This window comes from Protopterus annectens, chromosome 3.part1 (genome assembly GCF_019279795.1).
Source record: "Protopterus annectens isolate FY-2018-M chromosome 3.part1, PAN1.0, whole genome shotgun sequence".
Lineage (NCBI taxonomy): Eukaryota > Metazoa > Chordata > Ceratodontiformes > Protopteridae > Protopterus > Protopterus annectens.
Window position 1 is genome coordinate 505,204,392 of NC_056732.1, and position 26,446 is coordinate 505,230,837.

General features: G+C 36.2%; 1 protein-coding gene across 1 annotated transcript in view; it reads left to right on the top strand.

The window, feature by feature from the left end:
* The window catches only part of TG (thyroglobulin), a 2,464,750-nt gene that overhangs the window by 2,290,475 nt on the left and 147,829 nt on the right, over positions 1-26,446 (top strand). The window contains exon 46 of the mRNA XM_044066937.1: positions 17,698-17,805. Within this exon, the coding sequence (XP_043922872.1) occupies positions 17,698-17,805 (108 nt within the window). The remainder of the gene's footprint in view (positions 1-17,697; positions 17,806-26,446) is intronic.

Genomic DNA, 26,446 nt, shown 5'->3' on the forward strand with positions numbered 1-26,446 from the left:
ACAGACTATGTACATGGGCCCAATGACTCAAGTACGAACAGTGATCAGCCTCACAGAGGGGTTCCCAGTGGAGTGGGTGTACACCAGGGTTCAGCTCTCAGCCCAGTGCTGTTCATAATGGTGATGGACTACATTAGCAAACAGGTTAGAGGGGATAGATCAACAAAGTTACTGTATGTAGACAATCTGGCATTACAGGCAGACTCTGAGCAAGAACTTCAGCAAAGAATAGGGGAATGGAATGCAAAATTTAAGGCACATCGGATGAAACTAATCACAGATAATACAGTGGTAATGGCAGAAAATTGCAGAAATCAGAAGAAGCTGAAAATTGAGATAGAAGGGAAGATAGTGGAATAGGTAAACAGCTTCAAGTATCTGGGAGGGGTTGTTGAAGAGAAGGGAAGTCTGAATGAAGAGGTCAAAGCTAGAATCAGTGGGGCTACAGCCAACTGGCATAGAGACTCAGATGTAGTCTATGACAGAAGAATGCCAAAGAAGCTGAAAAGTAAGGTGTACAAGACAGGGGTGTGAGCAGTACTACTGTATGGAACAGAAACCTGGGCAGTAAAGGCAGAGCAGATAAAGAAGCTAGAGGTGATGGAAATGAAGTGCCTGAGAGGGGTGATAGGATACAAACTGTCAGACAGATGAAGAAATAAGGGCATAAGGGTAGAAGCCAAAGTAGCATCAGTTGCAGAAAAGATCAAAGAGAACAGATTATGGTGGTTTGGACACATGCAGAAAGCAGAAGACAATCTGGTGAAGAAGATTTGGGACAGACAGGAAGAAGGTAAGAGGAAGCGAGGACATCCAGCAAACAGGTGAATGGACTGTGTGAAAGAAGATCGGCGACAGTTAGGTATGAGTGTTGAAGAAGGCAGGAGTGTGGCACTGAATCAAAAAAGATAGTGACAGTTAACACGATACCCCGACCCCATGTAGAAAAAGGAAAAAGGGGCTGATGATGATGATGATGACTTAATCTCAGTTTTGTAGCTCAGGTTTATGCTATAGGACATTTTTAGTTGGGAAGAATTTTTCAATATTTTATGATTCCTTATTAATGTTTTATGTATTCAGTCTTTTGTCTTTTGTTTGGCTCGTTTAAGGTTAATTGTTTTAAGAATTAAGTATTTTATGATATTTGCACATCCACACACACACACACACACACACACACACACACACGCACGCACACACGTATATATACATATATATATATATATATATATATATATATATATATATATATATATATATATATCTGTATAAAGTCTAGCCCTTTCTGGCTCAGTTTGTGGATGAAAGGATTCTACACTGGTCACTTACCAGTAAACAAACAAATAAAAAAATAAACACACTAAATAAATAAATAAATAAATACAATTTGTTGGCATATGGGCCAGCTACCTGCACATTTCTGTGAAACTTGCTTGGCCATGACTAATTACTAATGGCATCCAAAATGAGAGTATGTTAATATAGTTCACATTGTAGATGCAATATAACCTTTGTCATGTTCATTATCCATGAACTATTGAAAAGAGACCTTCACAGTGTCTAGCATAATTGTATAGAGGTGTTATCATACTTTTAATGTACTGCTACATTTTATTAGATGTGTTTGGTCATGTGATGCAATTTTGGATGTATATAATTATTCTAGTGACATTTTAAGTTCGGTTTGATGATGTCTTTTGGGCAAAATGCTTAACTACCTATTAAAGAGTTGTGCAGAATTTCAGCTGTATAACATACTGTGATTTACTGGTTAAAGCTCTGAGCTTGCTATGTATAACTCGTTTGTACTACATAATTTCTGTGTGGTTATTTTTGGTTCAGGGCATAGACTTCCCCTTTCTGAAGTGAACTAACTTTTTGTCTTTCATGCTGTTATCATCAATAGTAGTAAAAAAAGAGTACAGTGACAATTGTATATAAATAACAAGGGAAAGGGACAGGGATCTGCATGAATGCTACAGCTTGCTAAGGGAGCACCATTATCTTAAAGAGTCTAATCAACTCACCCAAAGCTTATAATGAAGACATTAACCCTTTACTTGTAGTAGAGAAGCATCCTCAAAGTGTTACTGGAGTATTAAATGTGCAGTTTTGTAGTTGTTGACTAAAACCTATTCTGTATTCTATAAACTAAATTCTAAGCATAAATATTAGACAATAGAAGTGTGTGTGGGTGGGAATGGGTGTGAGTGTGTGTGTATAATATATATATATATATATATATATATATATATATATATATATATATATCTACTTCATAAAATTTCATAATGTTGAATTTCATAACATTGAGATCATAAAATTTCATAATGTTGAATTTCATAACATTGAGATCATAAAATTTCATAATGTTGAATTTCATAACACTGAGACCATAACATTGAAAGTCAAAAGACTGAAAACCCAAAACATTGAAAACTCAGAACATTGAAAGTGTACTTCATAATATTGAAAACTACATTGCACTAGTAAATAATATCAACTCTACCTACAATAACACTGAACTAACAAACACACTTTATATTACGTTTCTGCAGGGGGCAGGTTATGGAGGGCAAACATATAATTTTGCATTTCACTATATGGATGAAAAATGGTTTTCTTTCTACAGCAAGAGTACAATATGAATTGATGAGGTCCCATTTTATGTTTAAAAATTGTTAACTTATTTGGTTGAAGTGGAGCATGCATCTCAATTATCTCTGATTTTATAGACTGTCCTTGAGTTTTGCTTACATTTTTAGTCTGTTCCTCATAACATTTTATACTTTGAAAATGTGTTGAGGACTGCAATCACTAAATAATGACAGGTATTTAAGTTTTAGACTTTCAAAAAAACATGTTGATGCAAAGCCTGTTATTTTAACAGTGTTCGAAGTAACTAAGAACAGTATTTAATACTGGGCAGTGGTTCCCACTGATGGTTTGGCTTTGCTCATGATTCTTGAGCTAAAATGTTGAGAGCTGTGCAGTAGAGGTGGCAGAGGTATCTAATCTTTTTTCTCAGGGTGAGAAAAGTGGGCTTATATTTGACATGGATTTTGTGTTGTCTGTTTTAAACAAATACTGTATAGGAATTCTATGCAGAATGCTGACAATTGTGTATTTATTTTTGCTTTTTTTACTGTTTCTTTTTATCATTTGTGAGTTTTCCACATTTCTTTCCTTGTTATCTGTTCCTTCTCCTTATATTCGTTCTTTTGTTTCTTAGCACATTCAGTTGCTGTCTAATTTTTGTCTACTTCTGGTTTGGTTTCATTTCCCACTTGACATTGGGCCACTTCTTCTAAATGAAGCAGAAAGATCATCTTAGACTTCTTCTCCTCATATTTTAAAATTTTCACTATGTTTGGATGTGATAAAGTCAACAGATATGTATGCAGTCACACGACTGGAGATTTATACATATAATCACTTTTGAGGAGGTCCATCCCTCCTTCAGAGTGAAGAATATTTAATCCTGGTATACACTGATTTTTATTTATCATTTGATAAGGATGAAGCATTTTTCTTGTTTTCCTGTCCATCTGATCCAATACCTTTTGGAGCCAGCCAGTCACCCCAAAACTGTAAGTTAGAATAGAAAGAGCAAATTGGTTTATAGTTTGGACTTTATTCCTAGATGTTAAGGCTGTTTTAGTATTAGTTTTAGTCTTCTGAAGTATTTCTTACTGAGTTTTATATGTATTTGTTCAAGATTTATTGCCAGTCTTTTAGTTCCCAAATACTTATATAGTCCCGTCTGGTAAAAGTGTTCATCTGATAAGGTTTTAGCCACTTGCATTTTTGCTTTTAACTCCTCATCTGATGAACTATACAGTTTTAAGTCACCCACAAAAAGTAGACAAGAAGTCTCTAAGCAAGGTGATAGGAGACAAATTGTAACCATGACCTAATCTGTTAAGGAAACAGCTTAATTGGTTAAGGGCAAGACAGAACAGCAGCAATGACAAAGAGCCACACTGGACTATCCCCCATTGGAATGTTATCCCTGTGATAATAATTTGCCCTTTATCATGGCTTAACTGCAAAGTGGTTTGCCACTGTTTCATGGTCACTGTAATGTAAGCATTCCTTTATCCACAAATTTGGGATGCTGCCAAATGCTCTTTGTGTAATATATCCATGCCATACTTAGATTTTACCTGTTTTTTACAATTCTCTAACATAGCTTTATTTAACAACAAATGATCCCTTGTTCCATATGCTTTTCTTTTCTTACCCTTTTGTTCTATTGCTATGATTAAAGTTTATTTCTAAATGATTATAAACTCTATCTGCACCAATTCCAGCATATAGTTTGTAAATCATCAGAAGGCAAGTTATTGGTCTATAGTTTTTAGGATGGCATACAGGTTCACCCTTAAGGATAAGTATTATTTTTCTTATTGTTAACCAGGTTGGTGTCTGTTCGGGATGTGCATATAAGTAATTCATACTCGGGGCTAAATCTTTGTGTAAAGATGTTAACACTCTTAGCCAGAAGTTAAGTGCTGCATCCGGGCCTGGGTGTTCCAGTTAGGAGCTTTCATAATTGTGTTTCAGTCTCTCTAGCAGTTACTCATCCCATTTCATATCCTCTACATTTGAACTCCTTACTTTTTCTTTGAAGTTTTCTATTCATTCTGCATCTTTGTTTTGATCCATAGGATCTTCATAAATATTTCTGCAAAATGGGGCTATTTCTACTTTTTTTGATTGTGTTTCTATTCTATTTGCTTTGTTCACAATTTCTCTATAAAACTTTTTTTGGGTTTTCAAGGCATTGCTTCTTCTGTCCTTTTCCATTATATTTACCTGCATATTTTCTAAGTTTTTCTGTCTGTGCTGGTACCTTTAATTTATTATTTGTAATAATATATGTCAGATCCTGGTCTGTTTTGATACTGTGCATTGCTTTTGCCACATCTATCTTTGTTGATCTGTTCCCTTTTCTATATTCTTCTAACAGTGATGCTTCTTGTCTTAATTGCTTTCTAGTTTTCTCTGTTTAGTGTTTTCATGGCGACATTTTATTTCTTCCCCTTCTTCTCCCTGATTGCTCTATGTTTTTGTAATAGGGTTTCATATGTTATTAATTTAGCTGCACGGTAATATATCCTATTTATTTATGTTATATCACATGAATTTGTCTTTATAGTCTTCATCTGTTTTATCAGACTTCTAACATTTTGGGTCTTATTTACTTTCTGTAATCTATTTCTTTCATTATGTCATTCTCATCTAAAATGAGAGCACATTCTTTGCTCTCCATTTCCTGTGGGCATTCTGCAGAAACTTCAAGAACATCTTCTTGTGAAATATCCTGATCAGATGCATCCTGTGTAATCTGCTGGTCTTTCATATGAAAACTCATAGGCCCATCACTCCACAATGCCTGCATCAGAATTGTCGCTGTTTCCTGCTCCTTTACTTGCTGTGCAACTTCAGCTGACCTTATGTACCGGTTTTCTACAGAAGGCTTCAGAACATCATTATGTGCAAATCTCCACATACCTCCCATTCTCCCTGCTTCTCCTAAGTTTGAGGACTCATTGTTCCATCATCCTGTGACATTACCTATTTTCAATTTTCTACACTAAATCCTTCACTTTGCAGGTAATCCATATCTTCAGTTTCTAATTGTTTAACTTCTACCATACTGATTCTCTGTTCTACATCTCCCATTGTTTTCTTATTCTTTGTAACGTGAACCTTTTCATATCTAGGTGCCTTTGCCTGTATTTCTCTTCAAATATCTTTGGAGCTGCTTTTTACGTGTTGATTAGTTTGGCTTTTTCCTTTCCATAAATATTGCATCAGATAAGATCTCTTTTTCTTTTCTATGTTTCTTCTTTTTATACCTTTCAAAAATCTATGTATTTTCTTATTTATATTTTCTCACTTCCTCTGTCATTTCCTTTTCCAAGCATCTCAACATTTCTTTGTCTATGTATTTTTTTATGGATCTATTGTATCAGTGAGTACAAATTTGTCTTTGAAGTTTTGACAGTTTTTATTGTGCAAAAAGTACACAATGAGGAACCTTGTTTGCAGACAGAAACGCCTCCGAGTCAAAAAGTTCGCGCTTTTATTTTGAACAAACCAAAAGAGCTGCCGCTACAGACCACTGCAGCTTCTTCAGAGAAACAAGTTAGACAAAACACTCACTTTAAAATACTACATCAGGAAATGACATATTCCTGTTTCCTGTTACCGAACAGTTGTATTTAAAAACACATACAAAGTGCTAAAAAGTTAAAGGCATCCCACATTTAGAATCAATTTTAAAAGTAGCACACAACAATAAGAAATGGATTCAATTATATGAAAAAAGATCTCAGCGACTTAACAATAATATGGATGACAAAAAACAGATGTCATTACTATTTACAATAAACTACTATACAATATATGTAAGTAGATCTATCGAAAAATATACTCTAATACTCACTTAAAACATTAAAAACAAATTTGCCTTATATGAGGTGTGTATAAGGGATAAATACTACTCATATTTGCTCAGGCTTAGTTTATTAAACATTCTGTTTGTGCTGTAACCATGCAGGACTAAGGAAAAAAGAAGAAAAGGAAAGGAAGAAGTATCCTTTGAAAGATTCAGCACATGAGAATCCATTGTGTCTTGCTACTAAGACCACTAAGACTAGGTTATAAATCTGACTGTTAGGTTAAGCAAGCCCTGAATAGTAGACGGTCAGGTCAACTAGCTAGACCCAATGTGTTAGTGCAAGGTGCTGATAACACACAACACTGCCAAATCATCCAATATGTGTTGCCTGATATACGGGTCAGACCTAAAGTCAGAGAAAACTATATAGTAACAGTAGGTTTTACCTAAAATAACTTTTTAATTTAAGAACTGGGGCAATGTTGCAGTTAGTGTTAAGGCCAGGAAGACCAGCTCACAATTTTCTAGTATTAAAGATACAGGGCCCTCTGATTTTTAAGGGTACATGGTCTATAGCCATAAAGCTAAAACTATGTCCTGGGAACAATGCAATATGTTTGGCCAGTCGCTTGTCATCTTTACATGTCCTAATTGCATACAAGTGCTCATACATCCTATCTCGCAGTCTCCTGTCGGTTTTTCCGATGTAGAACCCAGAGCAGCAGTTGCACATAGCAATGTATATAACTGATTTGCTCTCACAATTAAGTGCATGCTTGATGACAAACTTCCTGTCCCTAACAAGGAATGTCTCCTGTTCGGACATTGTTACAGAAGTTACAGAATCCACATCTGGACATTCCTTTCCTTTTATAAAAACTATGCTGTTGGATATCCCTTTGTAATAGTTCCTTCAAATTTTTAGATCGCTTAAAAATAAATCTGATTTACCTGCTAGTGATGGGTTTGAGGATATCAACCTCCAATTCTTACGGATGATGTCCAGAATTGCTTCTGAATTAGTACTAAAGATAGGCTCAAAGATAAATCTGTGTTTGATTCTCTGCGGTCAACATTGCTACCTATTAGACCACTTATAGGCACCTCATCTGTGAAACTACTAACTACACTGGAGGAGACCTTTTGTTTAGTCAATAAAGTGGTGTAGAAGCCTCTAGATCTTTTAAGAGTAACTTCCTCAATAAGTTCACAAACCATTTTCTCAGGATAGCCACGGTTAGTGAACATTTCCTTCAGAAATGAACATTCCTTAACAAAATCCACCTCATCAGCTGTCCCTTCACTATAGATCTTTTCTGTTTGTGAGGGTGAAAGCTGGTGAAGTGCAGGAAAGAATTGCAGTATGTGGCTTTCCTAAAGACGGTGGACCTGAAGCACTGATGACAAATATCCTTTAATATCTAAATAATCCAGCTCGGTTCTAGAAAATTTAAAAGTGAACTTCAGGAACTCAGTGGAATTACTGATATTATCCACCAAGTTTTCCCTGAACAGGAGGAACATGTCGTCAAGGTAGCGGGTGTAGAAGGTAACAGGGGCCATAATACCAGGAGATCAGCCAAGATGTTTGCTTCAGAGTACCCCATTACATAGTTTGCCACGCCTGCTCCAGATGGGGGGCCCATCGCCACCCCCGCTTCTGTAAATAGAAGTCACCGTCAAATAGGAAGTAGTTACTGGTTAGTACTATTTCAAGTAATTCCATAACCAGTTCGACCTCCAATCTGGACGCCCCAAAATTTTGTAACATTGACGCTGTCCATTCAACCGCCTCTAAGTGCGGTATGCTGCGTAGAGGTCAATGACATCAATAGTTAACAAGTTGTCATCTTCATTGAATGGCAGTTTGTTTATGTTGTCCAAAAATGTCCATGAGTCCTTACACACACTTGGGAATGTACTTATCCTTGTCCAAGATGTGTGTGATTAGTTTGGAACATGGGTAAGTAATAGAGGATCTAGTGTCAATTAAAGCTTTATGGATTTTAGGGATCCCAAACATAACGGGATCTTAGAAGACATGATGTCAATATAATTATATGTCTTGATATCGCATCACTGTCAAGGAGGGAAATCATTTTCATTGTAGGTGACATTATGAAAATCACCAAGCCTCCTCCTTGTTAGGTAACTGACTAAGTTCATCCAGTAATAGGCGTTGTTCTTTAGAAATATTGGGAGTTGTAGTCCTATTATATTCATTATATTTGTTACCCAAAAATCTAAAATCAAATTCACACATGTTCTCAAACAATTCCAACGTAGAATGTAATGGAGGATTAAAACACTGGACAGTTTTGGAAGTCCTACATTATCATTCACAGCCTCTGTTTCATGATTGAACAGTAACTTAAGATTCATTTTTCTTACAAAAACACTAGTTCAAATAATTTTTTAACAATTCTATCAATTGTTGGTCCAAAATGATGTCAGAAAAATTGTAAATGGTGAAGTCGCCATCTGTGTTAGTGAGAGAACAGGGGGGCACGTAAGAAGGTGAGCTAGAGACATCAGCGCCGACTATACTAGAACCTACCTGCACCAAGAAGTCCAAGGGGGGGCAAGGGGGCAAAGTTTGTTACTCTGTTCTGTTCCTCTCTTGTAAGACTTTGCGCTAAGCCCTAAAAAATTTTTTGTTGTTGCCCCTATTGTCATTGTAACCTTTGTCACTCTTCCTTATCTTTAGCAAGCCCTTAATTCTGTTACTCCTTCTAGTCTGTGTGGGGGGCATGAACATTCCCAGAGTCTTCTTCATCAAGGTCTTCCTCATCCTCACCTAGTGTTTGGACAGGATATTCATTATTACTACCTCTGTCCCTACTCAATTTTTACTCTTGTTTCCCTTTAGTTTAAGTAGCAGAGTATCAATACTGGACAAGATCCGTCCGTCGAACTGGTATCTATTAAAATCTAAATGTTGCTTAATTTCATTGTCTAAATCATTAATTTCTTTTAATACAACATCAACATTTGCACCATAGTGCTTAATAATAACATTCATTAACTCAGCACCATGTTTTTGAAAAAGAGCCCAGGTCAATCAAAAGTCATGGTCTGAAATTAAACAATATTTTCATTGATGCATTGCTTGAAGTAAGCAGACTCAAGCTGCAGTAATTTAGAGTCAAAAATCTTAAGCTTTTCTTCTAAGCAGCATAAGCCATCATTATTTGTCAGTACCTATTTTTGTTCTTGCTCGGTGGTTACAAAGTAGTTAGTAGTAATAATACGCCAGCGAATCTATTATTCTAAGACCCTACCCTGTATATATTGTCATTGCAACTGCTCCATTCCGGCAGTTGTGTTTGACGGTGGTATCGCTAGAGTTAGAGGCCACTGCAAACCACAGTCCCAGTAGTCTTAAGTGCTGCCCACCGATTTAAAACCTTAAACCCAATCCAGGTCCTGGGGTCCCTTCCTGTGCCAAGAACATCGGCAGGTGACATAGTCCGAGGGTTAGGCCGGTTGCGGATCCAATCTTCATTTGGGCCCCGGCCCTGGCTGTGTCAAACTATTCACCATTCCGGCTTCGACCCATTTCTCAGTGCAAAGGAAGAGCTTGCAGTCCATCCTCCATCGTTCATTCATGTCATCCAGTCTAACTGATAGACCTGCTATCAAGTCAGTGTAAGTCATCCATAGCGAGCTGCTGCCAGTTGCCATTAATTCAACAGACAACTGTTTTATTGTGCAAGTATTTTTCTTTTTTCTAACTTGTTTCTCAATCTTTCTGAACATCTTCTATATGTAAATTCTGCGCTTTTTACATAATAGTAACAATACATTGTTTCTTCTTTAATCTCAGTAGTTCACTCTGTCATCTTTCTAGCTCTTTTCTGGGCTGTCAGTTTTTGTGTTTTTTGTGGACTTCTACTTCCTTCTACAACAATGAGGCCATCCTCCACCTGAGTATGGCCTAACCCCATTACACAGTGCGTATACCAGTACTGGGCAGTTTTTTATCCTGGTGACAGTTATTTCCATCAGAAACAAGGGGTTGCGATAGGGACCCCTGTCGCTAGTATCTATGCAAATATGGTATTAACTAGATGGGAAAATGAATACATTTATTATGACACCTCAGTTAACTTTAGGAACACTAATTTTGTTTTGTACAAATGATTTGTGGATGATATTTTTTTGTTATGGAAAAATAGTGACTGTCAGCTAGTTACTTATAAAGAATATCTTGAATCCACTATTAGTATTCATTTGAATCCATATGTTTTTTGGATATTACTATATCGAAGGAAAATAATACTCTAGCTACTGCTACACATAGAAAAAATGTCCAGGTATCAAAATATGTTCATTCCACAAGTATGCACCCTAAGCATACATTTAAGGGAGTGGTGAAAAGCCAGTTTATGAGAGCTAATAGGTTGAGCATGAAAGATGATGTATTTTTTCGGGAAATAGATGGGGTGTCAACAGATTTTGCAAGTAGGGGTTATAACAAAAATGTGATTGAACAATCCAAGAAAGAAGTTATGTCTATGAGGGGAACTGTAGCTAAACCTTATATACTGAGGTCAAATGAGGAATCCAGGACTCCTATTATAAAATCTAACTACAATAGTAAAATTAATTATATAATGAAATATAATAGACATTCAGACACTTTGCAGAAAATTATCAAGAAGAATTGGACTATTTTGACATCTAACCAGGAAATTAATGGATAGGAATTAGACCAGGTTTTACATAGAAAAGAGAAAATAATCGTAAACAATTATTATGTTATAAAGATGTTAAAATGAGGAAAGCCACTAAGACATCTGTGGGAAGATTAGGGACAGTGTCTTGTTTGAATTGTATACATTTTAGTGATATTAACATGGGCAATTTCTTTATACACCCTTTAAATGGGAAATCATTTGAATTTAGGGCTAGGGGCACATGCAATACAATAAACGTGGTATATTGTGCTAACTGTACTCAATGTAACTGTTTCTATATAGGAAAGACCAATCAAAAATTAAAAGATAGAATCAGTTCACATTTATCAGATATACAAATAAATATTCTAAAGAATGCCCTAGCCAAACATGTGTATAGTAATGATTTAACACATAAATTTAAATTTAGAATTTTACAAGTAATCTGTCAGAATCCTAAAGGTGGTGACCTATGAATAGAACTGAATTAATGAAGTAGAAGTAGATCATTTTTTTTCGAGCAGACCATCATCCAGGACTCAGTTCTGCCACTAGTATTAAACCTGTCTTAAGAGAAAGACATGAATTAGTTTAAGCTCTGTTACTTAATGTATTTTATATATGTGTTAGTTTATATTTTATATATATGTGCATATTTTATATGTATTAGTTTTTATGTAATCATTGTATATATTTAATGGTTATATATCTAAGAGATAGGGCACTTTAATTCAGCTAATTAAGTTAATTGATTATGTGAGTGGATTGGTTAAAATTGTTTTTTAAAAATGGCATGTTTTGCTGATGATTTTATACATTGAGAAAGAGTTTTACTCGAAAGCTTTGTAAGATTTGTATGACCATTAAACGTTGCGGTGAACATTTAGGTTTTGTTTTTTTGTATTTTTTTGTCCTAGGACCTGTACACCCAGCTATATTTTATTTTTTAACCTACTTTTCTCCATGATATATGGTATATAAAATTCAGTCTGTATGTCAGTGTCATCTTGGTGTGGTTTTGTGAAAACAGGGCCCACCATGTGAAGGTTCTCATTAATACTTATGATTAATTCACTTCCAGCAGTACTGCTCTCCTTTTCTTTTGTTTTTATTTCTGATTTCATCTCTCCATTTACTCTGTATAATGTACATAGTATTTTGTGATTGTGTTTAACCATATGTAATACATGGTGAGCGAATTTCAACTGGTACTCTCTATGATGACAGGTCATTTTTTTGTGGCTTCCTTGTTCCGTTATGGTGTTTTGACAGAAATGACAGTGAATGCTGTCATTTTGGTAAAGATGTGATTGGGGTAAAGAACAGTAATTTACTTTCTGGAGGGGTTAGTAGTAGTTTTGAATTATTCAGCCACATTTCAATTGATAAAGAATATTGTGTAAGGTCTTAAAGTTTAGAGAGAGATTTGGCAGGACAGGTTAGTCACCCGCATATTGAACTAGAGTAGCATTTTTTTTGCAGCAGCAGTGTAGTTGAAAGTGTTGAAAAATATGGTGCCCAGAACAGATCCTTGTGGGTCACCAATGGTTACATTTAGGAAGCTGATGAAATTATTTTTCCATTTCACTGTTTGTGCTCTTTTAGAGAGGTAGCTATGGAACCACTGCAGTGAAGAGTTGGTCTGCCCTAAAAATGACAGTTTATGTAAGAGTTTCTAGTGAAATACTGTATTAAAAGCTTTTGATAAAGCTAGGAAAATATGGAGACTAGGCTTCCTGCATTTATATGAAATCATAAGTTGTTTACTGTCTAGTCACAGTCACAAAAAGTAGATTGCTGGTTAACTGTATTCTGTCTCCATCAGGTTTCAAATTACCTATAGAAAAGGCACACACACACACACACACACACACACACACACACACACACACACACACACACACACACACACACGCACACACAGTGACTGGTAGTTAGGACTGAACCCCGTACATTGGAGATGGTTTCACCACTGAGCCACTATACTGACGTTATTTTCAAAATGCTCTAGAGTGGAGGTATTGCCTTTTAGCACAGAGGAGTGAAGCCCTGACTGTCAACCTTGATGTACCATGTTGTGTTAATGACATGGGAAGTGCAAAGACTGGCAGAGAAGATGAGCTTGATCAGCAGTCTTGGTCATCTGGGAGGGGCAGTTAAGGCAACAGTACTGGCAATACCTACAGGTGGAATGGTGCACTGCCTTCCTTAAGTGGCCAGATTAGCTTATGTTGTTAATAAGATCTCAGCTGTAGAGACAAAAAGAAGTATAAATGGGAGCATGCGTGCCCCATATGCAAGACCAGACAGCATCTGTGAACCTACAAGCTGCCTGTGGGAGGGATGCATAGACTGTTTTTCAGGCTATGAAGCTGGCCCTGCCACACAACTCTTGACAGAGAGGAAGGAATTTGGTGATTAGGCAACCCCAACAGAAACACATCAGCCAGATGGCTCTTGTTTAACCCCAAGATGCCAGGCCCTTGCCCCCTGATGTGACTAATGGGCTTAATGTATATAGTTAGAGGAGTGGTAAGGCAGGTTCCAATGAGGTAAGGGTTTGGGGTACAGAAAATGCGGGTTCTTAGTACGTTATCGAAAGTTAATGTAATCGAACAATCAAAACTTCTAAATGGCAGCATTTCGAAGATCACACTGTGGGATCACAGTACAGTGAGGATTGGAATATTTGCCCTTTCCTCACTGTAGTGTGATCTCGGAGTTGGAATATATATTTAGTGGGGGGTATGGGGGGTGCAGCCCCCCTCATTACAAGTTTCGAAATGCTGCCATTTTGAAGTTTTGATCGTTCGATTACGTTATCTTTCAGTAACGTAATATGAACCCGAAAATGCCTCCATGCTTTAAGATATAAAAGATCTGCCAGACTCATCATAGTTTGTTCTTCCTATTCCTTCATGCATTAAGTCATCTGGTCAACAGTTATTTTATTGAACCTCATTCAAGTGAAGCAGTAACTATAGAAAACAGGCAAAGATGGGTTTGAAATTTATAGTTGGAAATTAGCTAAGGAACTAAGGTACTAGGTGCAAATGGGAACAGGCTGAGCAAAGGTTTGGCCTGCATTTAAAAACAGTATTCCCTGTCAGGGATTTATAACAGAGTGCAGGCAAAGAGAATGTAATAGAGAAAATACAAAGTGAAAGACCAGCTTTGGTAGACTTTTTAGCCTCAAACAGAAGCAAATAGCATACGTATTAGGACTTATAAAACACTGCATTATAAGTACAAGAATTAGTCAGACAATGTTAGAAAAGTCTAAAAAGAGGGAATAGAAAGGCAGTTTACAAAGAAACAATGGGAGGAAATTTGTAAGTTTTCCAAGTGTGCAGAAAATGCCATTGGGCTTAGAGTTTTTGAACATGTTTGCATAGGTGCTTAATACTCTACGTAGAGTGCAAATGATATTTCTATAGCTAGATAGCAAATGCTCAAGGTGTGATGAGGAACAGAGAGGTAACTAACAACATGTTTTTTTAGGGGGGATGAAACAAATTGGCATATTTTAAAAAAAATCCCTACAGAGTACTTTGACAGGAAAGTTGGTGGGGGGGGGGGGGGGACAAATGGTTGCAACTAAGGAAATGATTCATGTGAGTGCAATATAGGATCTGAATTGACTAGACATACTAAGGCGTTATTAACCTTATTTATTTTTCATTTATTTATTTATTTATTTTGCTGCAAAAAAGTAATTACTAGAAAATGGAACTCAACATTTATTCCCAACATAAACAAAGATATGGATATTGTAAAGGCAATAAAAGATCTTCTAAAAAGAGAGGGGTTAACTTTTATAGAGATAAATGAAATTTACAGAAATTATACATACATATTAATGCTCAGGACTAGGAGGGGGTAGGTTTAAGGGAAGACAGGAATTGAGCAACTTGTGTAATTTTGGAGTGAATGAAAGCTGTTAAAAAGAAAATGTGTATGTACTGCATGACTGTAACAATGGAAACTATTATTATGGTACATTTTAATTTTTAGTAATATATGGAACCCCAAGTTGTAGATTAAAATGTGATGATTTAATAAAGATGTAAAAAAAAGAATAGGGGCATGTTCCTAATATTATAGACCAATTTAACCTAGTTAGTATAAATGCAGCCCCAGGCCTTTGCTATTAAAAGGCAAAGCCTAGTAGAACTAATGAAGTCAGCAGAACTAAACAACTATATAAATATATTTCTTTTATGATCCTAAATGTTATCACTGACTGTCTAAATTAAATAAAGTGAAATCAGGAATTGGTAGTGGGAATGGGGAATGCATATGTTATGCATAATGTAAAACCATGACTTGATCACCAACTTTTATTTAGTTAACAAAAAAATGCTCAGTACTGCAATAAAAGATAAGACACTGACTTTAAGAGATTAATGTCTATGTAATAACTGATATATGGTTTAAATAGCAGAAAGCACTCCAGCTGTGCAGGGCTATAACACCTTCCACATGTTTAGACCAGCTGTGCAGGAGGGAAAGAAAGGTGGAGGCGCATCAGTCTATATTCAGAAGAGAATCACATCAAGGCTGATAAAGCAGCGGGATGCACTAAAGCTTCTTAATATCTAAATAACCACCAAAATGGTGCTGTGACATATATTAGGTATAGGACTCCCTCTATGACAAAAGAAAGCAACTAGAACCACTAGGCATTAAACCCAATACCATTGTCCTAGGTGATTTAACCTGTTCAGCTATAGACTGGGAAACCTACACCATAACTAGTGCACAAGGACAGAGATTCCTGGACGTTGTCAACGCAAATGCCCACGGAACAATTAGCCAGATTACTCACTAGGGAGAATAAGACCGCGGTGGTGGTGCTGCGGTAGCGTTGTCACCTCACAGTAAGGCGCTGTTCGGTTCGATTCTCAGCTAGAGCGCCTTCTGCATGGAGACATGCGTGAATGGGCGTACCTTCATTGAAGGTTGTGCGGCAGGCCTGGCAAGCCGGTATGTAAAAATCAACTGCCAATCATTAGCGGACTGGAGTTCTGCTGTGGCGACCCCTAACTGGGAAAAGCCGAAAGACACAAACAAACAAACTCACTAGGGAGAATAACATCTTGGATCTCGTCCTTACTAATATAGGAGCATCTTGCACCATCCCTTGTGTATCTTTATCACTTGTTAGGTCTGAAGATAAAGCAGTCTCCTTAAAAATAAACTGAATCCAGGGATCCCTTTCACCCAAAGTACATTTAGAAATTTCTTTAAGACAAACTACCGACTCCTATGTGATACATTGGCAAGCTTAAAATCCCACCAAACCCAGTTAATTCCACTGAATATGCAGAAATATGCACCACAATACCATACCAGTATTGTGAACAGCTGCATAAATGCAGCTGTACCCTGTAGGAACAAGTGCAGGGCAAACCCTAGAAACAAACCCACATGGTGGAACCATAATATTAACACACTTTATAATAAAAGGAAAATAATTTTGATCAAAAGTGAGAAGAGTGATACCCATAGTGTTCAATCCCTTGTCACTGAAATAAACAAACAGCTTAGTGCTCTAATTAAATCCACCAAAGCTAAATCTGAGGCTAAAATAACTATGCAAGCCAAAGAAAAACTCAAGGCATTTTTAGTTATGTTTGTAATCTTCAAAGGACAATGCAGCAATGCATTGAGCTGATTGTGAATGATGTTACCTACACTAAGGTTGAAGATATAGCAAATTTACTGGCCAATAAATTTAACCCTAACTTTGCCCCTCTTTCCCTTTGTCTGACCCTCAAGATATACCTGAAACTGGCTCGGTTCCAGCTATCACACAAGACCAAGTCCTAGAAGTGCTATCAAGAAGTAAAAAAAAATACTATATCAATGGTTCTGATAACATTCCTGAATCCCTGGGCTCTTAACTCACAAAGATTGCATCCTAAGTTTTTTAACAAACCAAGTTATGTCCTCATATTTCCACAAAAATGTAATAGTTCTAGAGCCATAAGGGCTATTAAAGAAATGTAAGTTGTTCAGTTAGTGTTCATCAGCTTCTATGTCTTAAACTGAAATTTATAAGTCATAATAAACACATTAAATATTAATTGTGTAATAATTTGCAAACAATTTATATCTCAGTAACTGTTCAAGCTACAATCATACTGTCAGCAGCATTTTGTTAATCCATCCATGACCTTTAATATGAGCCTAAATGGTTGTGTCTGTGTTACTTGGTTGTTAAGATATTAAGAAAAATATAAACATTATAACTATATAAATTAAAAGCATATCAACAACAATTAATATTTCATAAACAGCACTATTCACCTATCAGATATCATGTAAGCTTTAAGATGAAATGTTTCAATAGCCTTTATGTAATATGGTTTTAAAAGTATTAATGCGAATATGAACAGGCTATATTAGATGCCTAGAGGCATCAGTAGGATATAACTGCAGTTGCACAAGGAGATATCACTAGGCTAAAATGAGTTAATAAATAAATAAAATCATGTAATATTCTGAAAGATGTGTTAACATTATCTGTATATTTCTTTTAATTGGTAGCTTATTTGAATGCTGTTACCTTACTAGCTAAATTTTATTTTGATATATTTGCAGTGATCATTTCATCATTTGCCCAGTTGTGAAGATGGCTGCCCATTGGGCTGAGTCCTCCAACGCTAATACCTTCATGTACCATGTTCCAGACAGTATTTCCCAAAACAGGTAAGATCCCTTTGCCATTTTAAGAAGCTACTTCTAAAAATGTTTGGGCCGGAAGCAGACATGAACTGATTCTGAGTACGCTCTCTTGAATTCTGACAACTGCAACACTTTTTCTAAGTTGCAATTGTTTTTCAATGAAACATGCATGTTGTGTGCCAGAAAAAATATAATAAGGTGTACAACTGTTTCTTGCCTTGCACACTTGTGATTTAGGACTTAAATAACTTTGTTCTGGAAGCAAGTGAATTACCATATATACGATAATATCTGAACACAGATTCTATTTTTGAAAAGATGTATGTAGAGCAGGAGCTCTCTTTCTTGATGTCCAGGTGTATTAAAGTAGTTATTGTATTAGTTCTCAACATCCACGTGATAAGTTCTGACATGTCAGGAAATATGCAAAGCACCAGTACCATCTCATTATTATTTCACTGTGTGGTATGGCTGAGGGGTGCATACAACTGACCAACCTTTATGTACTCAGGCAGTTTTTATGTGGGCATATCAGGTTTTTAAGATATGTTGGAACTGGCTTTTCTTCAGAAGCATTTTGTGTGCATGCTATGTAAAAAGATAAGTAATTTGTAACACTATACACACAGGCTGAACTATCTATCCCAAAATTTGATTTTTTAAGGTGTTACAGTATGCAACATTAGTTTTAAAGTCATCCCTTCTCAGGAAAAAAGTAGAAGTTAGCAGTGAGCTAATGGTCTTGTACAGAAATAAAGGAAACTGTTCCTTCTGCATGCAGCTAAGAAGGGTACAGTGGTGAGCACTGCTGTTTATCATATGTTCCCATGTCATATCTCAAAACATAATTTATTAAAATTTGCTGTTACATGTTGTCAGCATATTAGAACAGATGAAAATGTTTTGTCACAGTTGCTGCACTTTGAGAAAAGAAAAAAAATGTTACCTGGATAAGCCCAGTTGACACACAGCCCTGTATTCAGGAGTAATATGGAAACACTGTATGACTGAATGTGTTCCTCAGAGCCTGTATTCAGGAGTAATATGGAAGCACTGTCTGTCTGAATGGGTTCCTCAGAGCCAGTATTCAGAAGTAATATGGGAGCACTGTATGACTGAATGAGCTCCTCAGAGCCAGTATGCAGGAGTAATATGGGAGCACTGTATGACTGAATGGGTTCCTCAGAACCAGAATTCAGGAGTAATATGGGACCACTGTATGAATGAATGGGTTCCTCAGAGCCAATATTCAGGAGTAGTATGGGAGCACTGTATGATTGAATGGGTTCCTCAGAGCCACACAGTAGGCAAATAGAAGTAGTGGGAATCACACCCAAGACTGCTGTGGGGTCAAACTGCAGTAGCATACAGTCTTAAAACTGTCAAATTGTCAGAACAGAAGAGAAAGATTTCCCTATTCTGTGAGTTTGTTGAAGCTCATAGGTATTATATATATATATATATATATATATATATATATATATATATATATATATATATATATGGATCTAGGACTCTTCACCGAAAGCACATTTCACTGAAACACATTTCACTGAAAGTTATATATGGCCTTTTCCCCACTGTAGTGCGACCATGGAGTTGGTATATATAGTAAGGAGGGGTGTGGGGGCATAGCCCCCCAACTATTTTAAATATTTTGAACTATATACATTGATACTTGCAATTCCAATAAATTATTCTTTTCTGAACTTAATATATATCCACACTATGTGGGGGGCTATGCCCCCACCCCACCCCCGATGTGGAAGGGGCGGTGCCCCCACACCCCCCCTACTATATATTAATAATATTTTGTAACTTATCCATTGCTGACTTAGTTACCTTTGAAAAGATCCAGTGAAGATGTACAAAAAAGGTTAAATATTTTGAACAAATTAAGTTACAAAGAAAGATTAAAATACTTGAATCAGCTCAGCATTTTATATAGAGGAAAACTGTGCTAGCTTACAGGGCCATCAAAGATAATGAAGTAAGATCCAATTTAAAACTTATTTCAAGAGAAAAGTCTGGTAACCTGAGGAATAGATGTTCTCAATATATAGTTAATCTCATTAGAACTAAGAAAAAATGTTAATTAATAAATCATTCAATCCCCAAACTGTGGAGCTCATTAGCACTGTATATTAGAGAATCTGTTAATTTAAATACTTTCAAGAAGCAACTATGCTGCTAAATGGCAAAGCATAAATTTGCATATAACATAAAGGAATCTGTTTGATGTATGATCCAATTTTGGGCCATTAGCAGTTCAAACTTAACTATGTAATTATTAAGGGATTTGTTATTTGTATACCATTTTAAGGCACTGCAGTTCTACTCCATGGGGTACAACTTTCATGAACCCTGCTCTGAAGCTTTTTCAAGCACAGCACATTCATACGCATGTGGTTGTTGTGAAATGAATGATAGAAAACTGAGTTAAATAATATCTGTGCCAGCCATGTGGTAGTTCCTATGAATACAAGATCAATTGGTCTACACATTGATGTGTAACGTAAACAAGTTTAAACTTACTAAGTTCTTCCTGGAGACCGATTACAGCCAAGTCACTTTTTCTTTAGGGAATTACTGCTGATTTATGTTGGTGTGCCAGCAGTAATTCAGAGTTTGGGAGCATTCATGTTTCTCTCTGGCTGTGCAGCCATGGACAATGTAAGTGGATGTGAGGGTCAAGTTCCCACAGAGATGGTACAAAGGGAACTTTCCTCTTCAAGAATGTTTTTTTTTCTTTTATTGGCAGGTTCATAGGTAGGTACTAGGCTATCGGCTAACAACAGGAAAAACAATGCTCCTGCTTGAGAGTGAACCTGCAAGCTACCCTAAAAATTATAGACCAATACCTTGCCTTCCAACAAAGTATAAACTATACACAAGAATTTTAATTGATGCCAACAGAGTTTATAGTCATTTAGAAGAAAACTCAATTATGGCAATAGAACAAAAGGGCAATAAAAGAAAGTCATATGGGACAAAGGATCATTTGTTGTTAAATAAAGTCATAGTGGAGAACTGTAAAAAGGGGTAGAATCTAAGTATGGCATGGATTGACTACAAAAAAAATTGATAGTATCCCACATTCATTAATAAAAGAGTGCTTAAAAATGCATAAGATACACTGTACACTGATTGACCACATTACAGTGACCATGAAACTGTGGCAGACCACTTTGCAATTCAGCAATGATAAAGGACAAATTATTATCCCTGGGATAAAAATTCAAAGGGGGGTATTCCAGAATGACTCTCAGTCACCACTGCTATTCTGCCTTGCCCTTAACCCATTAAGCAATCTACTTAACAGCTTAGGCCATGGCTATAATTTGGCTTCTAGAAAACAACAAAGTGTAAAGACTTCTCGTCTTCTCTTTGTCCATGATTTAAAACTGTATAGCTCATCAGATGAGGAACTGGAAAGCACAACTGCAAGTTCTCAAAACTTTTTCAGATGATATAAGAATGTCATTTGGTCTTGATAAATGTGCAAAAGCAACCTTTAAAGCAGGAAAACTGCAACACCAGGAAGACACCAGTTTGGGACAAGAATGTGATATAAAGAATTTAGCAAGAAGAAGTGTATAAATATTTGGGAATTAATGAAGGATCAACAATAAAACAAGAACAAATGTGAATAAAACTTAGTAAGGAATATTTCTGAAGACTTAAATTAATCCTGAAAACAGCACTGACATCGAGGAACAAAATCCAGGCTACAAACGAATTTGTTCTTCCTGTCCTAACTTACAGTTTTGAAGTGATTGACTGGCCCCAAAACATGTTGGATAGATTAGATAGGAGAACAAGAAGGATGCTTCATGCTCACCAAATGATTTATAAAAATCAGTGCATACCAAGAATATATATTCCCTGTTCCGAAGGAGGGATGGGCCTCCTTGAAAATGATTACATGTATAGATCTGCAGTCATGAGACTCCACACATATCTGCTGAGCTCACAAGACCCAAACATAGTGAAAGTTTTGAAACATGAGGAGAATAAATCTAAGATGACTTCTCTGCTTAGGCTAGCAAAATCATATCGGCATCAAGCAGGAATGGAAATCAAACCGGAAGTAAATAAAAATCAGGCAGCAACTGAATGTGCCAAAAAAACAAAAGAAAGAATATAAGGCGAAGGACCAGATGAGAAGGCAAGAAATGTGGAAAATGCATAAATATAGTTGCAAGTATAGAAAACTTCTGGAAATGCCTCGTCGATCAGGAACAAATGCAGGAATGGTTTAAGGAGAGGCGAATTCAAACCAAGATACAAAAGGTTAATATTGGTGGCCCAAGATACCGGGCTGTATACACTTTGATTTACAAAGTCCATTGAGTATGTGGGAGAAACAGACAAATGTAGGTTTTGTAAAACTGAATTGGAAATAGTTGCACACCTCATTGCTGGTTGTGACATACTAATGACAGAAGGACTGTATACTGAATGGCATAATAATGTGGCAAGATTGTTGCACTGGGGATTGTGCAAACACTATGGTATTGAAGTGGCTGAAAAACACTGGAAATGTGCCACAAAGCATCATAGAAAATGATGTTTATATGACATGGAATCATCCATTACCAATAGTTCAAAAGATAGATGCTAAAAAAACAGATATAATGGTCCATGAATAGAACAAAGTAGCATTGATCATTGAAATCGCCACACCCAGTGACTACAGTATCTTGTGTACAGCGAGACAGAAAGTCATAAAATATCAGTCAGGCAGAAATGAGAACAATGTGGAAGAAAGATACCCAGGTAGTTCCATTAGTAGTAGGAGTAATGAGTCTTATACAAAAGAGTCAACAATCATATTTAGATATGTTACCAATACATGTAATTTCATACGAACTGCAGAAGGAGTCATTACTGGGCACATTGCTGGTGCTGCGAAGAGCACTTTTAACTGACATCAAAGATTGAAACAATACTAATTTCATGAACTTAATTGTACTTTTTCTTAGGAATGAGGTCCATTTCCGTCATGATATCAGAAATCCGAAAGACTTGGAGAAATTAAAAAAAGAAGTCATACTTTATATTTTTTTGTATAAACTAAATTAAAAAAAAAAGGTTTGCACACTGTCAGATTGTATAGTCTGTTCAAGTCTGTATTTGGTGCACAGAAATACAAATGAAACCACAAACACTGTACGACAAATTTTTATTCAACTTTCTGAGAATTTTACTTGGGTACTTGGATATATGTTGCCTTTTGACTGTGATTCCAGATCTAAGACATGTCCAAAAATGTATGATTATCCTAAATTAGTGATGTTGCCCTATTCAGTATTGATTTTTTTTTTGCATCCATACTATTCATAAATGTGAGTGTGCATTCATTTCCTCACACTAAAAGTTTAAAAATACAGTTAATATTCTGTTGATCTGTGGGCGGATACACAGTCTAGCTTATGCAGTTCTCTCTCTCTCTCTCTCTCTCTCTCAGTGTGTGTGTGTGTGTGTGTGTGTGTGTGTGTGTGTGTGTGTGTGTGTGTGTGTGTGTGTGTGTGTGTGTATTGGCTTATTAATATTTTTGTTTTGTGTTGCCAAATTTCCTTTGACAGATAAAATGTCACTTTTATGGATAAAAAACAGGATTTTTAGTTCTAATGTTGTGGTAACATAACAAAGATGCTAAATGGATAAGAAGAAGTAATGTCTTTTTTAAAGCAGTCATATGCTACCTTTTAATCAAAATTAAGATTATGCAACTTCATAAACTATGCCAATACAGTCTTGTATTTGCTAATTAATTATAAATGATTATAAAAGACTATATATCAAAAACAGACATGCAGACACTGTGGCTGAGAGTCAGAAACCATATCACCGCAAGTGCTTTTCAGACAATACCACAGTGTCCAGTAGTATGATGGTAATATAATGGGATTCAGAGATACATGATAAAGCTTCATTGAGCAACATGTAATTACTGTCTCATTATCATGTATCTGAATCAAGCACTACACATCTACAGATAACCACACTAATATTCCTCCTACACACACACACACACACACACACACACACACACACACACACACACACACACACACACACACACACACACACACACACACACACACACACACACACACACACACACACACACACACACACACACACACACGGGTTTGCAGAACTTACCTCCAGTAGGACACACTCTCCTGCATAGGACTGATTGAGTGCATGTCACCAAAAGGTAGCATATGCTTTTTTTCTCTTTCTTTCCCAAACAGCATGGTTGTGCTATTCTTTGAATAATTCTACTATGCTATTTCAACCCTGGTTAAAATATCTGAGTAAGCAAATGGTTAATTAACATTAGCTATGTCCCTAGACTAGCATATTTCCATGTGGCCTTTACCAGTGGGACTGGTGTAGTACTGCAAACCTCACCTTCTTACCACTATAGCCCTACAGTGGTCTGAATCACTCAGGCATAACACACTGAACAGTCCTGCGACAAATAGGGTTGAGCAGTACATTGCATATTTCTGAATCTAGGTCTGTGCTATAAAACCTGGCAGCATCGTAGAAGATATTGGGTTAATTTACGGAGACATTTCACATTTAAAAGGCAAATATGCATCTCCATCTTGAAACTGTGTGGCCAGTTTTCTGGAATGATTTTTTTTCTGTGAAATATTACATGAAAAGAATATGATAGCTTTATGAATAAATGCACAGACCAATAAATAAATTCTGTTATGCTAAATTTCATTTCTGTAGAAAGCGTGTCACTGGAGAATTCTTTTATTTTTTTCTTTGGGGGTAGGGAAATTAACTTTCTTCTGGCAAGCATTTCTCTACTGGTAATGCCTTGTAAAATGATATTTGTATTCCCTCGGACATATTTTGGCAAATCACTCCATGACTCGGGATGATATTACCTGGGCTGTTTTCTGCAAGTAAACCTTTAATGGGATATTGTTGGTAAGTAGGCGATACTTTAAGGAACTCCTGAGCTCAGAGGATATGCCTTCATTTAAGGAAGCAGTGACAGAATCAGTTCAAGTGATCAGGTCTGTTTCTTGGTGTGTCGTCACTGTAAGAATTAGATTATTCTGCTTTGGTAAGATTACAGATATAATAAAACCTGGTTGTAAATTCTGAAGACTTTGGATGTGGGTGAGGTTTCAAGGTTACCATATTTTTCCTTGTTATGGAAAGGTGAGGACAGTACCTCTGAAGTAAAAAAACTGGTGTGGTAGTCCCCAATTTTAAAAAAGGGAGGAGCAGGATAATGTGCTCCAGTTATAGATAGAAGATCTCTCATTTACCTTGTAAACTTATTCCATTGTGACAGTTTGAAGGAAAGATTTCTTCCAAAAGTTTAGCCTCTCATTCAAGAGGAACAGTGCAGATCCTACCCTGGATGCAACTCAATACACTTATCTTTGTCTTTATATGAGGCAAAAGGTGGAGTTTTCCAGTATGGGAAACATGAGTTTTGTGGACCTAGGGAAGGACTGTAACTGCATACACCAGAATCCAATATGAAAATATTTACAAAGGTATGGGGTTCTAAGGCCACTTTTGCATGGCATTCCGTATCTGTATTTGTAGAATACAATTTAATTTTGTTTTCTTGTTTATAAGTTGATCACTTTAAAGATGAATATATAAATTAACCATCATTTTGCCTTTTCCCCCTCCCAGTTCATGATTTTTCTTGCTGAGGATATTTAGACACAGCTGAGTTTTGTAGACTATACAGCTGAGGCACATAAGGATTGCTTCGCTCCTGCCTGTAGACAGTGCTGTCCTCTTTGTTTGAAGTAAATAGTGTGGTCATTGGCATGTGCTGAAGAGGGATACTGCTCGGTGTAGAAGTACACCACTAAATAAGAGTACACGCTCCTGTTACAAGAAATACGAATTGCTCTGTGCAGGTGGGAGGGCATGGCTACTACAAATGGATGAGATTAAATACCTTATGAAGACAGATAGATAGATAGATAGATAGATAGATAGATAGATAGATAGATAGATAGATAGATAAATGGATAGATAGATAGATAGATAGATAGATAGATAGATAGATAGATAGATAGGTAGATAGATGGATAGATAGATAGATAGATAGATAGATAGATAGATAGATAGATAGATAAATGGATAGATAGATAGATAGATAGATAGATAGATAGATAGATAGATAGATAGATAGATAGATAGATAGATAGATAAATGGATAGATAGATAGATAGATAGATAGATAGATAGATAGATAGATAGATAGATAGATAGATAGATAGATAGATAGATAGATAGATAGATAGATAGATAGATAGATAGATAGATAGATAGATAGATGGATAGATAGATAGATAGATAGATAGATAGATAGATAGATAGATAGATAGATAGATAGATAGATAAATACGTAGATAGAAATAACAGCTTTCTTACCTTATAGTCCTTTCCAGAAGTTTGTGGTACACTATCTTTATAAAGAAAATAATATATTTCCACACAGAGAATACCTTGTAACATAGAAATAGTCCAACTCCCAGTATAACAATTATATTACATGTATTTTTGAGTGAAGGGGAATGGTGTTAGAAATTATATCAAAACTTCCCTGAAATGAATTCTGCAGGGGTCTTTGCTGCAGTTATTTCGGTATCTAATTATA